At 49.1% G+C, this 25398-nt stretch overlaps 1 protein-coding gene across 1 annotated transcript in view; it reads left to right on the top strand.

The window, feature by feature from the left end:
• The first annotated feature begins 16727 nt into the window (after positions 1-16727).
• Positions 16728-25398, top strand: part of ITPK1 (inositol-tetrakisphosphate 1-kinase) — a 151239-nt gene continuing 142568 nt past the window's right edge. The window contains exons 1-2 of the mRNA XM_072963625.1: positions 16728-16865; positions 17336-17567. Of these exons, the coding sequence (XP_072819726.1) occupies positions 17473-17567 (95 nt within the window). The 5' untranslated portion in view covers positions 16728-16865; positions 17336-17472. The remainder of the gene's footprint in view (positions 16866-17335; positions 17568-25398) is intronic.

Raw genomic sequence — 25398 nt, 5'->3', positions numbered from 1 at the left:
TGCCTGAGGTGTGTCCTGACACCCAAGTTCTGATCAGGAGATCAGGGCGTGGCTGCAGACACAGCCCACAGTCTAAGTACAAGTGTGCGTCATTGAAAGTGGCGTCAACATTGCTGAAGCAAGACGATGCCACCCAAAGGCAGGCCGCGACACTCGCAGAAAGTGAGGAGGAGCCATAGCTACGGCCAGTACACTCCCAGCACCCCCAGGCCCTTGGGCAAATAAGGAGGAGCACCCCAAGTGTGGTGCCAGGGGAGGAGGCTGAACTATGGGTCCCAGGACTCTAGTTTCAAATTCTAGCTCTGTCACCCATGGCTTGTGACTGAGCAAATCACTTTGTTTCTCTTAGCCTCAGTTTTCTTATCTGTCAAACCCTTTTATTGTCATTGCTAAGATTAAAAGAGATGATCTGTATGATATGCCTGGGACACAGGAGATGGTCAATAAAAGTTAATGTCCCCTTTTCCTGTATTTCTGTCATGTTGGTCATATGCAGGAGAAACCAACTCTCTTTAACTAAATCAAAACAAGGGATTTATTTGTAAGAGTGGCAGAAACTGCTGTCCACCAATTTCTGTTGTCCCTTTCTTACATAGTAAAGTAATTTTTAGGTAGGTACATGGTTGCTCAGCTAAGTATTAAGTTTTTTTTTTACCAGCCTCCCTTGCAGATTGGTACAACCTGCTAACAAGGTTCCGGAGGGTATGATGTGACTAGAAGTGACATGTCCAGCTTCCTGATCATGTCCCTAAAGGGAGAACCCGTACTAACCTCTTCCCTCTTTTCTTCTGTCCTCCGGCTGGAACAGTGATGTGCTGGCAGGAGGTGGAGCAGCCATATTGATCCATGAGGTAGAAGCTGAGTGTTGAGGATGCAGAGAAACAAGACAGTAGGAGCCTGGGCATCATACCAGCTCAAACTTCAAAGTGCAAGAGAATTAAACTTCTATTTGTTCAGCCATTGTCAATCTTTGGGTTTTGTTACAGCAGACAAACCTATACTCAATCTACTTATTCAGTGTTACAGACTGTGCTGGAGGCTTTGTATATATTATTTCTTTTTAGTCCTCACAGCAGTATTATAAGGAGGCTCTATGATGGTCCTTATTTTACAGATGAGGCTCCTGGGTCTTAAAGAAGTGAGTGAAACTGCCCAGGGTCACGTGACAAACATCAAGGCCAGAACTGGAGCCCTCACAGTCCAGCTCCACCATCCTCCTCTATGCCCTTGACCTCTCACTTCAGTGTTCTCTTGACCTCTACCTGTCGACCTGACGCTGCCCGCACTCTGGTTAGTTCTGGCTTTGTCCAGGAAATAGAGTCCTGGGCTCACCAGGTGCCAAGCTTTTTAAAAATACTGTCATGTGATGTTTAACACATACAAAAGAAAATCTATAACACACATATGTAAGTTATAAAGCACAGTAACAAGACAACCCCATGCCCCTAAATCTGCTTCCAAACTGAAACACACACCAAGTGCTTTTTATTTTTTTAATTTTTTTATTGTATGATTCCATTTTTTATTTTTAATTGAATTATAGTTGATTTAAAGGGCTTTTAAAACAGGCTTAATCTTTTATATTTTTATAGCGATCCTCTGTGTTTTCAAAATGTGAAAACTTGCTCAATTTAATCTCCTAACTGGAAAGCTGAATATCCCCTGTGGATTAGCCAGCTCCCTCCATCTGTCATCCTTTCTCTGAGGGGCGAGTTCTTGACTACTGTGTGGGTGTTTTTTTCCATCACACTTCCATCAACAAATCTTGTAGGTTTTATCTTCAAAATACATCACCAGTCTGACCACCTGTTGCCTCTTCCCCTAAGCCAAGCCACTGGCAAGGCTGGACCCCTGCAGTGGCCTCCTAGCTACCCTCCCATCAGGCAACCACAGTGAGCTTTAAATAAACAAAAAAAGAATCAGATTATGTCCGTTCCCTGCTTGGGCCTGGCCCCTGGGACATGCTTGTCCTGACAGCTCAATCCTGACTCCTCAGTGCTGACCAAGGGGCAGGCCCGGAGACCACGGTCTTTGCCATGACTGACAAGGTTCCCTTCCATGGGTCTCCTCTCCACCATCCTCCCCCCTCCCCAGCCCCCTCCTCCTCCCCCCAGGTCTTCACACTCCCTGTTCCTTCTACCCGGAACACTCTTCCCCAGATAGGCTCATGGCTCCCTCCTTCCCCATGAAGGCCCCTGCTCATTAGCACATCTGCCCAAATGTCCCTTTTTATCACATTTCACAAGCATAAAATAAATTCACAGATAATAAAACTTACCTAAGTACAGACTTTAAAAAAATAGGATATACTAGAATCTAAGCGAGAAATAAAAGGAAATTAATGTTTAATAATTTAACACATACTTTAACAAATAGATGTTCTGGCTGTGCTTATGCCTTGAGTTCTTAGAAATGTGACAAAAAATGCAACATGTTGACTCAAATTCCACAGAGATGTGATTTCCTAAAACAGGGACAACTCTTGGTGGAGTCCCAAAGAAAACAAAGTGTAACCTTCCCTCTGTATACATAATTCTTGAATTCCTGAAGATACAGTGAGTGATAAATCTGTATACAAAATACTTTGTGCTTAATTATAAAACAAAGTTAGGTTCTAGGCTCATATAACTATAAGCAGACTTTTCACCTACAGGAATGTCCGATGGGACATTCCAGAGTTGCACGAAGGAAGCCAGTATGCAAGTTCTCATCCCTTCAGCTGTTTTGTACGTTGCAGGATCTGGTGTTCCTGTACCCAAGTAAATATCCAGGGTGCCCCCTAACCAATGTGACAACCAGAAAAAGCCCCGGAATTGTCAAAGTGTCCACTAGGCGGCGTTACAGCCCAGGGTAAGAACCATAGCTGGGCATCGTTTTCATTTTAACTCTCCGCGCTTACCACTCCCTACCTTTGTGCAGCAGTCTACATTTTTTTGTTTCTGCGTTGCTTGTTTCTGAGACTAGAATGTGAGCTGCGAGAGTGGTTTTTTTTTTTTTGACGCTGCATCCTCAGCGCCCAGAACAGTGCCTAGCACATTGAGGATGCCGCCTGAGGGAGTGGATACTGGGTGATGTCCAGGATCCCTCCAATTTCCATCCCTAGAACTTGACATTGAAGTGTGTGCAGAATCATCTCAGTGGAGCAGCTGGGAAAGGTTCTCAAGGTCATGCATCCACCAAATGCAAGGCCTGGGTTTTGAACACCAGACACTCACTGTCCACACGCAGATCCACCAGGCTGTATACCCCTTTGATACACACCAACCAGGACAGTGTGCGATTGCAGAAAGAAGTCTGGCTTAGGAGCCAGAGACGGGAGTTCAGAGTGTTCTTCTGCCACCCCCTTGCTGTGTGACACTGGGCAGGCCATTTGGTCTTAGTCTCCTTATCTTTGAAGTGGTAAAACCAGTCAAAAAAGCTCATTGACCCAAATCTGCATAAATACACGTGTTGTTGTCTACCTCAAGGGAAGAGATTTGGACCCAGGGGGGCTCAGGTGGGCCTGGAACAGGCTCAGAAGAGGAACATCTGGAGGCAGGGTAGAGCTCAGTGGTAGAGCTCATGCTTAGCATTCACGAGGGCCTGGGTTCAATCCCTACTAGCTCCATTAAAAGAAATAAAGCAAACAAACACACACAAAAAAGAATAACCAGCTGGAAGAAATGGGGCCCTTCTGGCCTGGAGAGAGAAGACCAGCAGGTGGGTGAGGGTGGGATGGCTGTCTGCTCCTCTTTGAAGGGAGATCAGAGGGCAGAAAGTTTTGCTGGGTGTCCCAGTGATGCCTGGTACTCCTGGCCGATGGTCAGGGTCCAGGAGGGAGGCTAGTGTTCACATTGCAGAGCTGGGGAGAGAAGGACTCCTCAGGGTGACCCTCGTCTTAGGTTAGAAGATGAAAAGTTCTAAGGGAGGGAGAGACAGAAGGACTTTCTGAAATTCGGGGTGTGGATGCAAAGCGGGCTGCCTGGTGGAGGAGAGCGCTCTGGGTGAGCAGAGGCCGGTCAGGAGAGTGGTCCAGAGAAGCTTCCAGCAGATGTTCAGATTTCTTTCACACCAACGTGTTGAGAAGGTGGTCCCTGATGCCTCTTTAAGCCTGAACACTCCCCCCAACATTATCCCGCGGCCCCCCGAGTAATGCCTAGGGTTTGCTTCTTGAGGCTAAGAAGCTCCTTTCTCTTCCTACTGGGCCTTGAAAATCTGTGAGGGGCTTTCCTCAGGGACGACAGGGGAGAAGCTGCTCTGACCTATTCCATCATCCCTTCCGGGACCAGGCTGCCTGGATATTTCTGGCTCTCCCAAAAGAAAACAAACCTTTACCCATTAATATAAGCAGGCAAAAATCTTTACCCAACAAAACAAACAAGCCCAGCTCCTCTGGGCCATGCCCTGTCTTCCTAATATGGCACCAGGGACTGGACCCTTGGCATCCAGTCAACATGGACAGCCCCACTCCCAGGAGAAAAGAAGGAGCTAATCCCAGGTGGCAGATAAAGGTCACATTCACATTGAGGTGGCTTCAGAGGTTGGATGGGCTCTTCAGGGTGGGGTTAAATGCACCTGGATAAAATACAGGAAAAATACAGGAGGCCTAGTTAAATCTGAATCTCAAGAACAAATACTTTTTTAAAGTGTATCTCACAACCCCTTTGAGACTTGTTTATACTAAAAAATTATTCATTGTTTATCAGATATTCAAATTTAACTGGCCCCAGGATTTTTATTTGCTCAATCTGACAACCTTTGCGGGGTGAGGGGGGTGATGCATGTAAATATGGTAAACAAGTGGGATCTGATGTTTGTCTTTAAAGGGAGTGAGCACCTGTCAGAGGAGGACTTTGTGCAGGTAGTTCAAAGCTACAGAACACGACTTCATTTACATATGAAAACTCAACCCATTTGCACTAAAAACAGCTGAAAACCTGAGAAGGCTGCTGCTGAGTAGGTATCACCATTTTAAAAGCTACCCAGGAAGTTGCAGACAGTTTCAGCCTTTGGGAAATACCTTTGACTTTGTTACTGAAGGAGTTGGAACCCGTCATTCTTCCCTGAGGAGTCATTTCCAAGGACAAAATCCTGAGTGAACTTGAGGGATGAAGACAGTCATCCAGCACTATCTATAATAATTGCTGTAGTACGTAAACGAATTGCTAAATCCTTACGATAAGACTGACAACCACTCTGTCCAGTATCGGGGACTAGTTATGTGAACTGATGGGCATAATCTCTAGGTAGACTATTAAGCAGGCATTAAAACCAATGATTGTTAAGGCTGTTACAACATAGAGGGTATTTAAGGTCTCATGGTGAGACGGGTAAAAGCAGGACACAAAATTAAAATAAAAACTTGCCACCTGTTAATAGAAAAGACACTGGAAGGAAATGCTCACTGTGATTATTAGGTAATTTTTTCTTCCATAGTCTCTTTTCCCCAAACATCCTTCAATGAGTGTATATTAATTTTATCATTAAAAAACAAAAACAAAATAAAACTGAAAATACTTCCAGAATCCTCCCTTTCTTCCCAGCAAGCCAGGCAGAATCTTCCCAAGGTTATCTCACAGAGGACTACACTGTGATTCTCTCCTCTTTCCTCCCTACCTTCCAATGAATTGAGAATATTTAAGAAATGCCTCAAGGTGCCTGAGCAGTTGGAATATGGAGCTGAGAACCACACAAAGCCTGCCCTCAAGGGTCTTACAGCTGCACCACTTTTATGTAGCACCTGCTAATAAACCATTCTAGACTCACCTCCTCCGGGATGCCCTCCAGGATTCCCCCTTCTCATGCTCTCATACAGCTCCATACGTACTTACCTGATTTTCCCACTAGTTCATGAGTTTCTTGAGCCCCAAAGACTGTGTCTCTTTCCTTTGACACCCCAGAGGATGTCATTGGCCTCAAGAGATGTTTGCTAAACGAATACTTCATAAATTCTACAAACGCTTGGAAATAACTTGGAGGGTACCTCACCCTCGTTAGTCTGTAATTTTTTTAAATTTTATTTCATTGAGTTATAGTCAGTTTACAATGTTGTGTCAATTTCCAGTGTAGAGCACAATTTTTCAGTCATACATGAACATACATATATTCATTGTCACATTCTTTTTCACTGTGAGCAACCACAAGAACTTGTATATATTTCCCTGTGCTATACAGTATAAGCTTGTTTATCTATTCTATATATACCCAACAGTATCTACAAATTTCAAAATCCCAGTCTGTCTCTTCCCACCCTCCTCCCCCTTGGCAACCACAAGTTTGTATTCTATGTCTATGAGTCTGTTTTGGTTTTATATTTAAGTTCATTTTTCTTCTTCTTCTTCTTCTTCTTTTTTTCAGATTCCACATATGAGCAATATTATATGGTATTTTTCTTTCTCTTTCTGGCTTACTTCACTTAGAATGACATTCTCTAGGGACATCCATGTTGCTGCAAATGGTGTTATGTTTTCATTTTTATGGCTGAATAGTATTCCATTGTATAAATATGCCACAGCTTCTTTATCCAGTCATCTGTCAATGGACATTTATGTTATTTCCATGTCTTGGCTATTGTAAATAGTGCTGCTACGAACATTGGGGTGCAAGTGTCTTTTTGAAGTAGGGTTCCTTCTGGATATATGCCCAGGAGTGGGATTCCTGGTTCATATGGTAAGTCTATTCCTAGTCTTTTGAGGAATCTCCATACTGTTTTCCACAGTGGTTGCACCAAACTGCATTCCCACCAGCAGTGTAGGAGGGTTCCCTTTTCTCCACAGCCTCTCCAGCATTTGTCATTTGTGGTTTAGTCTGTCATTTTGATTTTCTTCATCAGCTGCTTGCCTTGTCCAGGCCTGATCTAGCCTCCAGGAGGACTGACAGTTGCTACATCTATGAGAAATGTTAAGATTTCCTTCTGTTGCAAATGTTCTTAGAGCCTCACACATCTGAACACTCAGTATACTTGCATTCCTGGGCTTGAACTGATCCACTAGAAATCTTGGACGAGCAATGACTGGTTTATTGTTATATGACCCTATAAAAGCAACTTTAGACGTGCTCATGGGTAGCAGCGTTGGGGTAAAAACAGTGCTAATTTAAGTATAAAAAAAGAAAACTGGAGAATTTACAACGTGTAACCATTTAGAGCAGGGGTCAGCAAACCTTTTCTGGAAAAGGCCAGGTGTAACCATTTCAGGCTTCGCTGGCTGTAAAGTCCCGGTCACAGTCACTCAGCTTTGTGTGGCAGCAGGAGAGCAGCTGTGGACGAGACAGCGTGTGGCTTTGTATACTAAACCTTGATTTGTGGATGCTGAAATCTGAATTTTGTTTAATTTTCGGATGTCATGAGTTCTTCTTCTTCTTTGAATTCCCCCTCACCCAACCATTTAAAGATTGAAGAACCACTCTCAGCCGACAGGCTATGCAAAAACCAGTGGTGGGTTTACACCATGAGTTTGGGGTTGGCTGGCCCCGAGTTCAGCCCAGCCTCACCAGTCACTTACACTGACCTTGGGGGAATTCCTTAACCTCTCAGCTCCTCAGTTTCGTTGGGTGTAAAATGGTAGGAAATAAGTGTGGCCCCAGCATAGGTCGTTATGAGGACTGACTGTGACCCTGAGTGCACACTGTAGGAGCCTTATAAATGCATGCATGAAGAAGAAAAAAATAAAATACAAATAAATAAACATATGCATAGTAGCTACTATTCTTTTAAACTGTAAAGCATATTGGGTACCTGTTGATAAGTGATGATAATGATGATAATTAAAGCAAATCTTTTTTGGTATGCTGGGATTTGCCATTAAAAACTATAATAATGACAATTTTATGATTCATTTCTCTCCCTATCTTGGTATAATGCTTAAACCCCATGTGTATCCAAATATCTTGGGGAAGACTTTTATTTCTGGCATTTCTTTATGTTGGTCTCAGCAGCAGACAGTTTTATCAATTGATTTGTTGTTGTTGTTTTATGTTTGTGTGTATGGGGATAATTAGGTTTATTTATTTTTAATGGAGGTGCCGGGGATTGAACCCAAGACCTTGTGCACGCTAGGCATGCACTCTACCACTGAGCTACACCCTCCCCGACAGAGGGTTTTTAAATTGTGCTCTTCGTTTTACTGCACATCATCGTGGTCCGTGCAAGGTGCCACTTGTTTATTTTCTCAATCTGACTCCCTGTGTTCCTTTCCCCTCCATCAAGGATTCTGATCCACTGGTCTGAGGTGGGGCACAGACAGAAGTATTTATTTTAAAAAGCTCTTCATGAATTCTGGTGCACAGCCAGGGAACCACTGATTTGTGTTTTCTTACAGTTTCTAGTGCCTCGCTGCCCCAAGCGGCTCATGGACCAGCAGCAGCAGCAACACTGGCTAGAAATGCCGGGTCTCAGGCCCCGCCCCAGGCCAGCGAAATCAGAACATGCATGTGAACAAGAGTCCAAGTGACGGTGTGTTCTTTTAAGATGGAGAAGCACACAGCTCTCGTGTCGTGTGTGTGTGTGTGTGTGTGTGTGTGTGGTGCATGCGCACGCATCCCTTTCTGCAATCGGTGAGTGCTTAAAAGTGGCATTTGAGACACACCGCTGTAGCTAGAATCATGTCCTAGATCCAAGGCAGGTGGCTGGGAGAGCGCCGACTGCTGAGGCATATATGTTGTGAGCTTGTTTATTTTTTTCCTTTTTAAATCTCGGGTTCTCGTAAAGCGAGGTCTCTTTGCAGTTTTCTGTCTGGCTGAGCGCAGAGGGCGGGACTGTGCCAGGAAAAGCAATTTAGGACCTGAGAGGCCACCAGGGGCCTCTTTCCCCATGACCCCAGAGGGTGGACGTCACTGGGGCTCATGGGGCCACCAGGGGTGGGCTGCGGATGGCATTTCTTAATATAGTTAGTCAATAGCTATATTTTCTAAGTGCCACAGAGGACTAAAGGAATGTCGCTTAATCTTTGGCATGGAGGGAACTGATGGCTTTGAGAGGACATTTCCCAGGCCTTAGAAGGCAAGCAGATGTCATAGAAGGGGGCTATCATGGAGACAAACACCCATGCACAGGCCTGGTCACTGCTTCTTAACCACCTTGGCTTTGGGCATGAATATCATGGTGTGAGCAGAGAACTGGCATTGCCCAAGGAGACTCTTGCCTTGTAATCCTTGGAACTTGGCCTTGCTCAGGCCACAGGCAGAGCTGAATGCTGCTGGCTTCCTCCCTCTGCCTTGGTTTATTGGCCTGTACAAAGGACACTTTGCTGCATTGCAAAACTCGATTGCACCACCTTGCCTCTCTGAGAGTTTCCTTCCTTCTTTCCCCAGGAGGTCTTGAGAACAGGGCTCCTGTCCTAGGCCTCTCTGCCTCCTCCCCCGGTAACGGGGAGTGGTGGGGAAAGACCAGCAGGAGGCAGCAGGTCCCACTCTGCCATCACTGTGTGACCTTCAGCTGGTCACTTCGCCCATCAGGGTCCCCATTCAGTTTTACGGGGGAGAACACGCCCTACTTTGCAGGTGCCTGTAGAAGTCCCTAAAGCAATGTATTCAGAGTTCTTTGAAAACTAGGTTTATGGTCTCAGTAGCTGTGTGTACTCTAAATGAACATCTCTTGAATTGAATTATCTCCCATTAGATCTGTGATGTCAGTTTAAAATCTCTCCCATTCCACTTTTTTTCTGGGAGTAACTGCTCACTTTAGAGTCTGATCAGTTCTGTAGTCTTCAAGGAAATCATTAATTCAGGCAAGATTATTGGTGTTAAAACTGCTAGGAGGTCTATCAGCAAGGGAATAGACAGCAAACTTGTGGCATATTCATCCAATGAAATAAGACAACAACAACACAGTAAGTGTGCATCTCAAATAATGTTGAGCAAAAGAGCTCATATTACAAAATTCTACTTATATGAGGTATAGAAGTAGGCAAAACCCATCTGTGAAGAAAGTCAGACTAGAGGTTTCCTTTGTGTGGGGGCTATTATCTGGGAGGGGGCATGAGAGGGAGCCAGCTGGGGAGCTGGGAACATTCTCTGTCTTGACTTGGGCTGTGGTTATGTGGGTGGATGTGTATGTGAAAATCTTAGTGCAGCAGGACCTTATGCATTTTCCGGTATACATACCACCATCTATAATGTATCTCAGCCAAAAGCTTTTAACTTGAATCTAATCAAGACTTTAGTTCTAACATCTGGTTTCCAGGAACTGTAGGGATAGACGAACAAGCTAAAACGGCATTACAAGAAAGCAACTGGACAAATCCAGAAGGTCGGCCCTTCTGCAGGACAATCAAAGCAGTGTCTTTCATGAGGGAAACTGGTCGAGGTCGGAAGAGCTCAGGAGACGTCACAACCAAAGGCAACACAAGGCTTTGAACTGGATCCTGGTTTGGACAAACCAGTTCTAAAGGACACTTTGAGAGGCACTTCAGGATATTTAAATATAGGTGGAATTTTAGATGACAGTAAGGAATTGTTTTTCATGGTTTTGTTTTGTTTTGTTTTGCTGTTTTTCATGTTTTAAAGTACATGGGGGAGGGTATAGCTCAAGTGGTAGGGCACGTGCTTAGCATGCACAAGGTCCTGGGTTCAATCCCCAGTACATCCATCAAAAAACAACCTCACCCCCCAAAGAAAATGAGGGGAAAAAAAGGTAAGATGATGCTAATCCGGCTCTATTGGAAAATACTATTTTAAAAAAGATGCATACTGGAAAAAAATTCTGTTTCATTTTCAGCTTAGTGAGGACAAGCCAACCCACAGGGCTGCCTTGGAAATTTCCCTTTCTGCAAATGATCCTTTCAACAGGAAGTGGACACTTACTGGACTTCTTTTACTTGCCAGCACTTTATATATTTTTCTCATTCCGTAATAGCCATGTGTTTTTCCTTTTTAGAACTATTTTCAATTGAAAAAGTAAAACATATTTGATGAAAAACATTTTAATCACCTGACAAATATGCAATGAAATATGACTCCTGTCACTGCAGGGATCTCCTTTTCCCAGTCCCTCTCCTGAAAGGCAGTCACTATTAATGGTTTCTTGCGTATGTTTTCAAAACGAGACAGTCTCTGTCTACACAAGCATATATATGGATATGTGGTCCCCTACGTCTTTTACTCAGTGGCAGCCTATCATCCACACTGCGTTACACCTGGCCATTTTGACTTAACATATCCGAGAGACTCTTCCATATTTGCTCTTATGAAGGCTACTGATGGTCTCCCCGTTGTCAGATCCAAGGCCACCTGTCAGTCTTCCCCTCGCTCCACCAGCTGACCACTCCTTCCCCGAGGCACACATCCCGCGTGGCTTCCAGGGTAGTCCTCTCCTGGGTTTCTCCCATCTCTTCAGCTCTTCTGCTGGCTCATCCACTCCTCCCTGACCTCTGAACATTGTCACGCCCCTGGCCCCATCCTTGAACTTTTCTCTGCCTAAACTCACACCCTCGGTGATCTCATCCCTGCTTTATACCCCCTCTGTACTGACAACAACTGATTTTATATCTCTAGCCTGAGCCATGCCCTTGAACTCTAGATTCTTTTATCAAATTGCCTACATGACATCTCCAGCAGATGTTCAGCAAGTGTCTCAAGCCGAAACTGTCCAAAACAGAACTCCTGACTTAAGCACCTATTCCTTCACCTCCCGCTGTCTTCCCATTTTAATTGTTGACAACTCTATTTTCCCAGTTGCTCAGGCCCCAAACCTCAAGACACCATGACGTCTCTCTTGCTCTCAAACCCCATATCCCACTCACCAGCAAATCCCATTGACTCTTTCTTCAAACGATATCCAGAATCTGACTCTCACCACCTTCACTGCTACCTGGGTCTGGGTTACCATCATTTTTAACCTAGATTATTGCAACAGAATCCTAACTGGTCTCTCTCCTCCATCCTTGCTCCCCTACCCAGTCTCTCCTCCACAGAGTAGCAGAGTGGTCCTGGTTAAACAAGACATGGTCCTGTATTCCTCCAAGAAATCCTGTCTCGCTGGGAGTCAAAGGCAATGTCCTTGCAGTGGCCCATGAGCCTGGCGTGATCTCATCGCGGACTCACCTCCTATTCCTCCTCCTTTGCTCATTCTGTTCCAGTCCGTCTAACCTCCTGTCTCTTGTCAACACCGAGGCTATCTAGGAGCATCTGCTGTGCTTCCATCTGAGAGCTCTTACTGCAGATGTCTGCATGACTTGCCTTGCTCAGCGTTGTTACATTTTTGCTAAGTGTCATCTCCCAGTGGGATTTACCCTGACTCCTTGATTAAGGTGGCCACTCACCATTTCCCATCTCTCTTGTATGCTTTATTATTATTCTTGTAGCATGTATCATTACTAATATACTTGGCCAATTATTTACTTATTTTGTGTATCCTTTGTCCACCCCATGGGAATATAAGAGCCACAAGACAGGCGGGGGCGGGGCATCTACCTCCTGATTTTGCACTGTTTTCATTGCTGCAGTATCGCCAGTGCCTACAATAGTGCCTGACACATAGTCAATGCTTAGTAAATATTTACTGAATGAATGAACGAACAGATATTATCCTCTTTGCTTGTTTGACTGGCTGTCGGGGCCACTGTATGGATGGTGGAATAACAGCACAGTGGTGGCTAACACTCACAAGGCATGTCTGCTATGGTTCTATATGAATTTTGGCTCAGCTAAACTTCTCAACGACCTTATGAGCTAGGTTTGATAATTACTCCCATTTAATAGATTATAAAACTGAAGTTTAGACAGATTTATTTATTTGCCCACAGTCACACAGATAATAAATGGTCATGCCAGTCTGGCTGTCTGAAACTAGCACATTTAACTTCTGTGCCAGACTGTTGCCAAATGGGTTTATTTAACCAGTCTCCTACCAATGGACACCACCTTATGGTTGTCAGATGAGGCAAGCAAGGCTCAGAGAGGTTAAGAAGCTTGTACAAGGTCACACAGCTAGAATTCAAGTCCATCAGCTGAAGCCTAGGTCTGAATTCTCAGTCACTACATTGTCTCACCTCCCAAAGCCTCCTTTTCCTCCACGATGATTGGGATTAGGAGGGCTTCCCCGGTGGCCAACTTCTGCTTCTTGGCAGTGCCCTTCCTCCCCAAGGCCCTCTCTACAGCAGTTCCTCTCCCAGCTCTGGAACCTTCTCCCAGATGGCCCCAGGCCAGGGACACACACTAGCCCATTTAATCCCTCAGTGGTCCATCTGTCTCCCAGAGGAAATGTCTCCAGCTCCTGTTCTGGAGTTTCCCAACTTTGTCTCTCCCACCTCAGAGAGGTGAGGGACCACCTTGGGGGACTTACCTGACATTCATTTGTTCAGTCACTTAAAATTTTTTTTTTTATTTAGGGGAGGAGGTAGTTAGGTTTAATGGTTTTTTCAATGGAGGTACGAACTAGGGACTGAACCCAGGGCCTTGAGCATGCTAGGCATGCATCTGTCACTAAGCTATACCCTCCCCCTATTCAGTCACTTCCATTGAGCACTTCTGCCTGGAGGGTACTGTGAGAGGCAGTCTGACTTCCTCTAGGATCCAGACAGCACCCAGACTGTGACATCGGTCAGCATTATCTGCATGGGAGCAGAGAGAAGCGCAGTCCCTGCCCTCAAGGGGCTTACAGTCTAGTGGTGGGACAACCATTTGTCCAGTATTCCACCCAAAAGGGCAAGTGGGAGTGCCATTGTCATTGGAGGTGCAGAGACGCCAGGAGGGAACACCTAGGCTGAGAGCTGGTGGATGAGTTATGAGCAAAGAGAGGGAAGAATATTCCAGAAAAAAGGACTGCATGTCTAAGGGCTCTAGGGACAGCAGGGACCGTGAGAGGCCAGGACGGCAGGGACCGGGTGAGGGGAATGTGACAGGGGTGTGGGTGGGGGGCCTTGTCCTTGGCAGGGAGTTTGGACTTGTCCCGAGCGCAGGAGGAAGCCATTTCAGCCACGTGGGGTGAGGGGAGGGTAACGGTGCAGCCTGATTGGCCTGGTCACATCTGATTTGCGTTCTGAAGATTGTTCTGGCTGAAGGGTAGAGACAGACTAGCTGAACTAGAGGGAACAAACAAGTGGGGAAGGGTTGATGGAATTGTGGTGCTGAAAGGGGGAGGAATCTGAGACGCATTTGGCCCAAGGTCAGCCTTGGGCCCCTCTCTTGGGTCAGCCCATATTCAAAGCCTGATTGATTGAAGGGGGTGGGGGTGGCAGGCAGAAAGGCCTACTCCCTAGCTCAAGGTAGGGCAGCTCTGAAGAATGGTTCTAGCCCTGGGGATGACCAAGATCTTAAAATAGAAGTTAAAAACGTACAATTTCTCATTCTCAAGGGAGAGAGGGCGTGAAGCCAGGACTGCCCAGGGTTCCAGAGAAGTGTGGGTGGGTCCCTGGCACTACCAGTGTTTGAGAGGATCCTGACTGGCCCTGGGCAGGGGTCCCAGCCCTCAGGACCTGCTCCTCTCCTCTCACATCCCTCCCCCCTCCAGAAGGAGGGTGGGCCATGGGGAGGCCTCTTAACCCTGGGATGCTGGTCCTAGCTTCCCTACTTACTTGCTCTGTGACCTTGGGCAAATCCCTTTCCCTCTCTGGGTCCATTTCTCCATTGGTAAGACAGGAAGTTGGAGTAATCAGTGACTTTTTTTCCCCCCAATTTTTATTTATTTATTTATTTTGAGGGGGGAGGTAAATAGGTTCATTTATTTCTTTGTTTTTAGGGAAGGTACTGGGGATTGAACACAGGACATTGTGCACACTAAGCATGTGCTAACCACTGAGCTCTACCCTCACCCTAGTGACTCAGTTTGGGAGATCAGGAGACTCTGAGTTTGTTGAAAGCTGTGATCATTATGCATATAATTTCTGGCAGATGCAGGGGTTCCTGAAGCCCTGGTGGGGAGGGAACTTAACTGGGCTGCCTCAAATTAAGAATCCTTGTATGGAAGCAACCTAAGAATCTTTCTACAGATGAACAGATAAAAATGTGGTAACACACATACAGGACTATCATTCCAGCCGTAATGAATCTTACCATTTGTGACCACACGGATGGACCTAGAGGTTATTATGCTAAATGAAGTAAGTCAGACAAAGAAAGGCAAACACCATATGATTTTACTTATATGTTGAATCTAAAAAAGAAAACAAATGAACAAACATAATAAAATACAGATTCAGAGATACAGAGAACAAACTTCTGGTTACCAGAGGCGGTGGGGGGGAAGGGGGAATGGGCAAAATAGGTGAGGGAGATTAAGAGGGACAAACTTCTAGGTATAAAATAAATAAGTAACAGGGTTATAATGAACAGCATGGGAACTATAGTCAATAATACTGTAATAACTTTGTATGGTGACAGATGGTAACCAGACTTATCGCGGTGATCATTTCATAATGCACTGAATCATTATGTTATACACCTGAAGCTAATGTAATATTGTAAGTCAATTATACTTCAATTAAAAAGAAGAACCCTTGGATGAGACAGTAACAAGCCCCATTTCTGATGGCCTGCTGAGGACTCAGTCTAATATCCTGTCCTCGTCCTCTCCACAATCCTTTAAGGCAAGCATTACTTTCTCCACCTGGAGCTCAGAGGCAGAACTTAAGTGACTTGTCCAAGCTGGGAGGAACTGAACTAGGACCCCCGAGCCAGGTTTTTCCGGAAGCAAAGACTGTTCTTCCATAACAGTGAGAGACATCTCATCTCTTCTTCTGTCCCCACTGGGCACCACAACCCCCTATAACACCGAAAATTTTAGACCTCATAGCCACTGCTCTTTTGCAGTTTGAAGTGCTCTCATGAGGGAGGGCTTACCTCCCAAGGTAAGATGGAGGACCCAAGGCTCAGAAGAAGGATGGGGGAAATTGGAATTAGGGGAAGATGCAGGCCCCTAGGGCTGGGCCTTAAAGGATGAGCTAGAAGTTTGGTCCAGGAAAGTCTGTCATCCCTAACGACTTGGATCTTTGATTTTTCCCTGCTTCTATTCAAGCTATTCCCCCTTCTCAGGCCCGTCAAAATCCTCCTTATGTTGCAAGGTCAGCTTAAATGTCTTACCTGAAAATCTGAGACCCTCTCCCACTCCTCATTCATTTTTCCTGCCTGGGCCTGGGGAGAGATGCCCTCTTCTCCCAAACTCGGAGCTCTTTGAAGGCAGGATGCTTCCCTACTGCCCCACAGGGCTTGGCCAGGCAGGGCGGGGTTCGTGAATCAAGGGTGGTGGGACTGCGGCCGCCCTGCACCCTGGAAGGAAAAGTGTATTCTGGGAGTGTCCCATCCTGATCCTTGCTGCTTCTAGAATCTCCCCTTCCCTCTCCATTTTTGGGGACCCAGAGTGTGATTGGTGGTCAACTTCCTAAGCCTGAGGAGGCCCCTGAGAGTCACCCCGCCAACCAGGGGGCCACATCCCGGTCCTGGGTCTGTTTCCTCCAGAGAAGACAGTTGATCTCATTAAGTGTCTGTACCTGTCGCTACCCCCCACTCCCCCATCTGCTGCAGTTGGGGCTGAATACTGCTAGGGGTGCAGAAACGCTTTTGATGAATGAAACTCAGTGGCTCGATCACTCCCAACGGACAGGCAGAAAATGCCTACACAACTCCTCTAGCTCCTTTAAAAAGTAAAAGCAATTGGCAAGGGCCCCCCTAAATCCAGTCCTGCGCCCTCGGTCCCCAAGCTAAACAGTCTGAGCCTCAACACAAACAGGCACCGAAGAACGAGGCGGGGGAAGGCGCGGCGCCTTTAAGACGCGGAGGGCAGCACTGCCCCCTGGCGGCCGGCGCGGCCGCGCTTCCTCCGCCCCGGCGGGGTCCAGCGGGCCGGCCGGCCGGGGTCAGCGCGGTGGCGGTGGCGGGGCCGGGCTCGGCGAGGGCGGGGGCTGCGCGCGAGGGCGAAGACAGGGACTAGGAGGAAGTGGCGGCGGCGGCGGCGGGTGAGGACGGCGGGGCGGGGCGGGGGGCGCGGGCGGCCGCGTGCTCCCCGGTGGGGTCCGAGATCGCGGGGAAGGGCACGCGCCCGGCTCAGATCGGCCGAACGCGCTGCCCGGGGATCAGTGCGGGGACCGCGAGCGAGAGGGGAGGAGGGACTTGGGGGCGGCGCGCAGCCGGAGCGCGGGGGCTGATCCTCCGTGGTCGCCGCTGGAGGGCGTGTGGCTCGATCCAGAGCTCCGGGAGGGCGGCGGGCCGGGCGGCGCCGGCAGGGTAGGGCCTCCCTCTTCTCCTCGCGGGCCCGGCCCGGCGCTCGCGAACTTGCGCGCCTGGAGCCCCGCGGGCGGCGGGGGCGGGGGCGTGGGCGGCGGCGGCGCGGGCGGCCCCGGCGCGGCTGCAGCCAGTGGAATGCCGCGCTGAGCGCCGCTCCCTCCGCCCGGGCGGCCGCCCCGCCCCGGCCCGCCCCTCCCGCCAGGACTGCGCGCCCGGAGCCCCGTTCCGCGTCCCCGCCGCCGGGAGGAGGTGCCCGCACGCTCACGGCGCGCGCCGTGCCGCCAGACTCGGCCTGTGGGCGATTTCCTCCGGACCCGAGCTCCCAGCCCGAAGAGGAAGATGCAGACCTTTCTGAAAGGGAAGAGAGTTGGCTACTGGCTGAGCGAGAAGAAAATCAAGAAGCTGAATTTCCAGGCCTTCGCCGAGCTGTGCAGGTAAGGAGGGACGTGGTTCCGGCGCCCGGGGACCCCCCGGCTTGAGCCCGATTTTGCCTTAGCGGCCGTTTGGGGGAGGTTGGAGCAAAACGGGAAGGAGCGGTGTTCAGGGACACTGAGTCCGAGTAGCCAGGTGGCTGTGGTGGCCCCCGGCTGTGTTAGAGGGAAGCAGTTGCCAGTATGTGCGGTGTGGCACGGACCAGGGCTCTCAGGTGCACTGGAACCCCAGGTGGGGAGACCCCTGGCTGCCCAGGGCGCAGTGGGAACGCTGCTAAAGGTGACAGAGGGACCTGGGAAATCGAGGGATCCAAGCTGTCCGCCTGTGGCTGGTGGTTACTTTTGGAGTGTTTGTCTTCCTTGGTCCCCTTCCCTTCGTGGAGAAGAGCACCAATGTTTGTACATTTGCGGACCACCTACTGTGTGGCCCCGCCTGTGCAGCTCTCTTTGCAAGAAGCTATCATTGCATGCCACTGGGTTAAGCCTCTTTGAAGCGAGTAGCAATACTTGGCATATATGTGATTTGCTGTCTCATTAGAGCCTCGCACCAGCCTTGAGAATTGGCTGGGTTGGTGATTCCGGGCCACGTGTCTGAGAAGGGGATCCATCCGCAGAGAGGTGGGGTACCTTGTCCGGGGTCACACAGCTAGGGAGTGGCTGGTGCAGAGGAGGTGCTGGGTAACTGCTTGTGGTGTAGCACGGCCTTCCTCCCTCTGCTCCCCGCCCCCCCACCGTGCTGGTCCTCAGTGGTGGAGGCTCTCAGTGTTTTAATAAGATCACATTCTTAGTCCATTACAGATGCATCTGGTCTTGGGTCAGGTATGCCTCTCCTTGCTCCACCACAGTGGCTTTGCTTCTGAGAAGCTGTTAGTTAAATCCTGTTCTCAATGAAAGCCTGAGAGAATCAGGCTCCCCAAGCCTTTTGCAAACTCTAGATGGAAAACCTTTTGTTATACAGTGTCTCCACTTGGTAGATTTAATTTTCGAAAATGGGCCCCACTTGCGTGTTTGTCCCTTTTGGGTCACCAAACATAATGAAGAATTGAACAATTGGGTTTCCTTATCTCCATGCAGGGAGCAAGTGGCCAGTCTGAGCTGGCGTGCACCAGCCGGCCTGGCAGCACCTCTGTGGCCCTCATGCCTGTCCCCAGGGCTTGCTGCTCCTTTGGCTTATTTCAGCCCCACAGGCATTCTTCTCCCTACAGCCAGAGGGGCGGGCGCACCTTGTGTAAAACAGCTCCTGGTTCTGCATCCCTTCCTTGGTTTGGGGATGGAGTTGGCTGCCTTCTCTCAGGCTGGCTTCCCCGGAAGAAAGCAAGCTTTTCATGGTCAGTAGGGCATGCCAAGTGGCAAGGGAATTCACAAGGAAACCAGGAGGAACTTACAGCCAGAGCTTTGAAAGTGGGACTGAGGACATTTAGAACGTTAGAAAAGGGCATGTGAATGTTGTACCACAGATACACACACTTGGGGAGAATGTGCCCTAGATGCTGAAGAAATGTGGAGAAGCCCCTTTGACATGTTCTTGAAATCTGGTGCTGGTGTTAGGTGCCCAAGGTACCCCTGCAGCCATCTAGGACTTGGGAAATCCCCACTGATACCTTGCACCCTTTTTCCTGAGGTCCGTCTGTATTTGTGTCATCTTGTGTCTGCAGCTAAAGCATGAGGCTTGTCATCTGGTTGGTATGTTTTGCTTGATAATTAGGAGGCTCTTGCAAAGCAGTTCTAGCCGAGACTCGTGGCTGAGTCCTCAGGCTGGACTCGCAGATTGTCTTTCCCTCTCTGTGGACCCTCCTACCTTTAAATAGAGGGGTTCAGGGCAAGTTATGACGTCAGCCATTCTGGGGGAAATCCAGCACAGCGTCGTGTCAATGACTCTGAAGGGGTTGTTGATTCAAAGTCTAGTTGCCTTCTGGCCAAAATACTGGCTTCAAAGAAAAGAATAAAAACATCTGGGTCACTCTAGAACCTCAGGAAGCCCATTTTTTGTTTTCAGTAGGGGAGCTTTAGATATTTTGTCACTTAAGCTTAAGAAGGAAAACACCAAGAATTTTTTTCTTGTCTCCTTCATTGTTTCCAGGGCAGCGCCCCCTGGTGGCGGCATTTCTGTACTGGGTGCAAAATAACTCCCATCCTTGAGAGGGCGGCCAGACCCTTCTGCTCTTGTGTTTGGTGTGAGTGCTGATGCGATTCCAGTGGGTGAGAGGGGATGCAGATGGACATTGTCGTGTTTTTGATTTTCACAATCTGGGGGTGCCACTGCTCCCATTTGGATGGATGATGAATTGTCTGTGATTTCCATAATGAAAAAGTCCAGAGATGTTGAAAATGGCTCGAGGCTCTGCTCTGAATGTTTGGGGCAGTGTCAGCGGCAGAGAGGATGACCTGAATGGACCGGGATGAGCTGTTTAGTTGAATGTCAGTCAGGCCTTGTAAAAGTCTTAGAGCAGGAAGGGATGTGGGAGATCGAGATGATCTAGCCTCTTCATTTTACAGATGCAGAAACAGGCATGGGGGGGCAGCCTCCATACTTGTGTTGCTTGTGTTCAGCTTCTGAAATGAGTCCAACCTGGGCACCTTGAGACCCACCTGGAAAGCAAGCCCTTTCTCCCAGGACACTTTCGATAGTTAGGTGGACCCCCTTGTCATCCTCACTGGGGTCCAGCTGCTGCCATTTTGCCTGTGAGACAATTAACTTGCCCTCCGCAAGTGTGATGTCTGTTCTCCAAGGAGCATCGTGTGCCGTGGGCACCAGTGAGCCGTCGGAGCAGGTCCTGCTGGGGTACCTTAGCAGGCTTGAGGGCCAGGCCTTCAAACCCCAAAGCCCCTTGATGGGACAGGCCCTCTGGCTCAACAACACATAGGCCTTGACTCAGCTTGTGTTTTCCTGGTACTGTCTGTTCCTGTCACTCTCCTCTGTTAGTTGGAAATGTTGGGTGATTTTTTAATTTTTTATTTTTTAGTTCTGCACAGTGCCCCCTGTGGAAATGCTGGCTGACCCTGGTTCCCTTTGTCCATGTTTTCTGTGTCCATCCTCCACGTCCTTGCCTCCCAACTCTCTTTCCTGCGGCTGAACCTGTGTGGCAGGAGGTGGTGAGAAGGCGCACGACGTCCAGGAGCATTTGGGTGTAACACGTGGGTGAACCCTGTTTGCCTTTACTGTCATGTTAGCTGGTTTTTTAATGCTGGCTTACTGGGTACCTCATCTTACATCATCCTCCCAGCAGCCCAGGGATGGCAGGACGGGGAAACTGAGGCTCAGGGAGTTTGAGGGACTTGCTCTCAGAGTTGGGGGCTTCCCTGAGCCCAGCCTGAGGCCTCTACACCTGAGGATGCGGCTGTCTTGTTTATTAATAAGTCCTTTGCTTAGGTTAGACTGGGGCTCTTGGAGGCTGCAGGAATAGAAGTCAGCCAGTGGGCCCACCTAAGCCTGCAGAAGATGGGCTTACAGGGCAAACTCAGGCCATGTTATCATTGCAGACTTTCCCACCAGGGACCCTCTGTGCGGTTCCTCCAGAAGGAACTAGGCCTCCAGTCCACTAAGGCTCCTGTTGACCGAATGCCTTCTGGAGCCTGGGCCTGTTCAGGGGTGGGTTGGTGTCCAGCAGGGAGGAGCCAGGGCCCTCAGAGAGCTGAGAATTTGGTGTTAACAGTAACCTGGCCTGTAGGATGCCCCCAGGCCGCCTCTTCCCCTCCGGGCCCCTTAGGGCCTACATACCTTTCTTTAAAGGAGGAATCTGGAGAGTCCATTTTTGCTGGGATGGTTTAGCATAATTCTGTGCTGGGATTCTTTTGGGAGATTCTAGATGGGGAGGAAGGAGGATCTTTCCCAGGGTGAGGGGATGCTGGTCTGTGGGTGGGTATTTTTCAGTTTGTTTTGATGTCTGGGTCTGGCGCCATTGTGGGGGTGTGTGGGGGGGAAACACTGAGTTAGGGTTCCCTTGCAGCTGTGCATGGAGGCTCTCCACAGCCAGCCTTGCAAACAGACGCTTTCCACCAGCCTCCGAGGGAGTAAACTGGGCTTCCCTCCAGAGAAGACGTCCATCTGGGCACTACTGTGCGTTGATGAGCATGCCTGGGTCCCAGGCCTGGCTCCACAGCAGGCTACCCGTGTGGCCCTGGGCACATGCCTCCTTGTCCTCATCTGTAAAGCGAGGATAATGACAGTATTAGCTCAGGGTTTATGCACATTAAAGACGTCAGTGCACAGAACACATGCCTGGAACTCTCTAAATGGTGGTTACTGCTGTTACTTTTTGGTTGCTGTCCTTGGGGAGTGGTTGAGTGGGCTTCTGCTCACGGATGCCTGGGTGTGGGATGTGTGCAGCTGGTAGGCACGGCTGAGGAGGGGTCTCCCCTGCCTGGCACTCTCCCAGCATCTCCCTTAACACCCGGCCTATGGGGGATCTTACAGCCCCCAGGGAGGCAGGGCTGCTGTCTTCACCTGCTTTACGGATGGGGAGCCCGAGAAGATATGTTAATGCAAGGTGATACTTTCTTTTCTTTCTTTCTTTTTTTTTTTTGAGTTTGGAGATTCAAGAAGAGTTTATGCTGGGTTTCCAGAAAATGCCAAGAGTCTCCATGAGCAATCATGATACTATTATTAGCTAACATTTATTGTTTTCTCTGTCTTTTAGAATATTAAATACATGCATATGTTAAAGTAAAACCCAGAGGACTCAAAGTACACAATGAAAAGGACTCAAAGTACACAATGAAAAGTCAGTCCATTTCCTCCTTATTCTCAAGTTCTGGTTACTCGGGGACACGTGCTGTTGGCAGTCTCTCTCTTGAGATGTTTTGTGCAAAACACAGGGCACACGCGTGTGCTGGTGTCTTCCATAGATACCGTTCTGCCCTCGGCTCCTTTCATGAACACCGTATCGTAGGGAAATTGCGCATCCCTGCTTCATTTGGAGACAGTTCTGTATTAGTTGTTAGGTTTCTTCAACAGCTGTGGGGCCCAGGTCTTAAAAGCGATGGACTGTGTTTCTTGCCCTGTGATTGGCTTCTGCCGGTGTAGATGGTGGGGCAGTGAGTGCTCTGCCCCATCGCCTGAGAGCTCATTGCTAGGTGAGTTAGTCCCGGGTCAAAAGGCACAGGCATTTTACTTTTTCATGGCAGATCTGAAACGACTCACAAGGACAGGGCACTGCTTACCGATGACAGCGAATGGGAGGGCCACCCATACCCACCCCACTGCCGCATGTAGACGGGCATTTTTGATCTTGGCCAACACGGGGGGTGAGAATCGGCACGTTGGGCTTGCATTTCTCTTATGTCAGTGAGATTGAGTTCATGTTGTTGGGAGTTGACTGGGCATTGGGCAGGGATGGGGCAGAGCTAGGCCCACCTGCGTGTCGGGCTGAGGCCTTCCTTCATTCCTAAACCCTGGGCTGTCCTGCCTCCGCTGGTGATTTCGGCCACATGGTTTCGCAGGCTTGGGACATTCAGTCAGTGCTTAGCGAAGTGCTGCATGAGTGCGGCTCTCGAGCAGTTGATCATAAGTAGGGTTTCTGTTCCTATTCGTGCTTTGAGTTCAGCTGGTAAGCTAGCTTTCTGAGGGAATGTTCTGGTACCTCCTTTTTAAAAAGTAAGATTCATTTGGAAAGGAAACTGTTGTTCAGGAGCTGTGCACCTACTCCTTCCCTGCCAAAGTCACGGCCTTAGACACCTTCCGTCTTTGTGCATGAATCCGGCCGCCCCAGCCTTTCCCCCTCTGCCTGCCCTTGGCCTGGGTGTGTGGCCTTGCTTTGGGGAGATTGTCGGCTCCCAAGGGACGCCAGGGCAGGGTTGGGTGGCTTGTGGATACCTAGTAAGGATGTGAAGGGAATTCAGCACCCAGATGAGTTTAAAATGCTGCAAGGTGAAACTAGAGCCAGGAAGCCTGCAGACAGGGAGAGTCTTGGCAGGGGTGGCTGCAGCCACTTCAGCACCATGTGGTCAGAGAATGCCTCTCTGAAGAGGTGACATTTAATGAGAGGTGAGTTCCCCTTCCTCTAGAAGCTAAAGAGCTACAGGGCAAGTGGGGTCTGGTGCCTGGAGGCCACACACCCTGACCTGCCTCTGCCTCTGCCATGGCCCTGGGTTCCCCGAGGTTGGAGGGCAGTCATCTAGGGAAGAGCAGTCTGGTTTCCACCTCAGATAGGTGGTGGTCTGGTTGTCAGAGGAGGCAGCAGGGTGTCCTTTGGTAGCCTTGCTCTCTGACAGTGTGAAAAAGAACCAGGTGGGTGGCCCTGGGACCTTCTACCTGAGGCTGCAAATGTGCTCTGGGGCCCTGACAAGGGGACAGGTGCTCCCCTCTGGCCTGGTTCAGCCTACCCTTTGTGTTCAGGAGTGAGCAGTTCTGGGACTTGGGGGACTGGGGTAGGGGATGGGTGGGGGACCCTATGGTCCTGGTAGGCCCTAGGGCAGCTGACCATTCACAAAGCTCAAGTTAGGCCTCAAGTTCCCAGAGTTGGGGGGGGCAGGGGAGGATGCTTTGGTCATTTACCTTCCTCCAGGTCATTGTTGGCTGAATTTGTTCAACCAAAGAAGCACCTGGGGCACCAGTGAAAAATACATCCTTGATTGCTCTCCCTCCTCTGTAAAATTCTCCAGAAAAGGGGCCTGAACCCTCCTCTTAACAAGTGCCCTGATGATTTTTCTGAGAAACTGACACTGTCATTTCCCAAAGAGTGTTACTAAGCCTCTCCCCAAAACCATCAGGCACATTTGGCACTGAGGTAAAACAGGCTAGAGCAGTCTCTTTGCTGGGGGGCTTCTCTGGTGTCTGAGATGTAAAGGTTCCCAGGCTGGTTGGTCCTGGAGCCCCTGTGTGGAACTCACGTTCCCGGGGCACGCCTGGGAAACTCCAGTGTGGTTCCCGCCGTCACTGCCTCAGTTGGGCCTCATCACGGTGGGAGTGGGCAGGGGCACCAGGTTGCCTGCCTGCTAGTTGCTACCTTTTGGGCAGTCCTGTCTCCCCCTTTGAAAATGTCTTGCCTCTGGCTGCTGGTTTGCATTGGAGTTTCTTAGCGGTGGATCCTGAGCCTGGGCAGGAGCATGCTGATTACCAGGCCTGGACCGGGGGCAGCGGTGGCAGCAACAGCACATGGTGCCTGCCTGCCATTTACTCTGCAGACCCACTGGCTCCTCATCAGCCGTCTGCCTGCTCAGGTCTTGGAGCCTGAGCCGTGAAACCAGGACTAGGGGCTTGTCCGGACGACCCTCCGTTCTTCAGAAGGCCTGTGTTGCAGTTTACCTCAGCTCCCTCCTAGATCAATGGCTTGAGCCAGATTTCAGAGCATAGGGAGAACCTCCCATGGCCTGGACACTATTGCAGATTGGAAATCAACCCTCCGAAATGGGTGGCTTGTCTTCACTTGCTGGATGAGAACACCAGGGCTCAGGGAGAGGGGGGGTGACTTGCCTGTTCACACAGCTGTGAGTGGCAGAGCTGGGATTCACCCCTGGGGCTCACTGACTGCTGAACCCATGCTGTTTCCACCCTGCCAGGTGGTCTTCGTCTCCATCTTGAGTGTAGCGTCCAGGGACCATTGGCCTGATACCCAGTTATAGAAGAAAATCAAGGTGTTCTTTTCTGTTTTTGTTTTTTAGTTAATGAAGGCACTGGGGATTGAACCCAGGACCTTGTGCAGGTTAAGCATACGCTTTACCACTGAGCTATACCTGCCCCTCCAAGGCATTCTTTTCAGAGCATCCTCTGTGTGCAGTTGTTGGGCCCAGAGAGGTGGTGGGTGGTGAGATGGCAGTAAACTCGGAGCACAAGTCTTGTCCAATTGGCTGTAGATGACTGGGCAAGCCATTCCGCATCTCTGAGCCTCTGCTCCTC

The sequence above is a fragment of the Vicugna pacos genome, chromosome 6 (assembly GCF_048564905.1).
Source record: "Vicugna pacos chromosome 6, VicPac4, whole genome shotgun sequence".
Lineage (NCBI taxonomy): Eukaryota > Metazoa > Chordata > Mammalia > Artiodactyla > Camelidae > Vicugna > Vicugna pacos.
The sequence above is the reverse complement of the archived record's forward strand: the minus strand, read 5'-3'. Positions and strand labels throughout refer to the sequence as shown.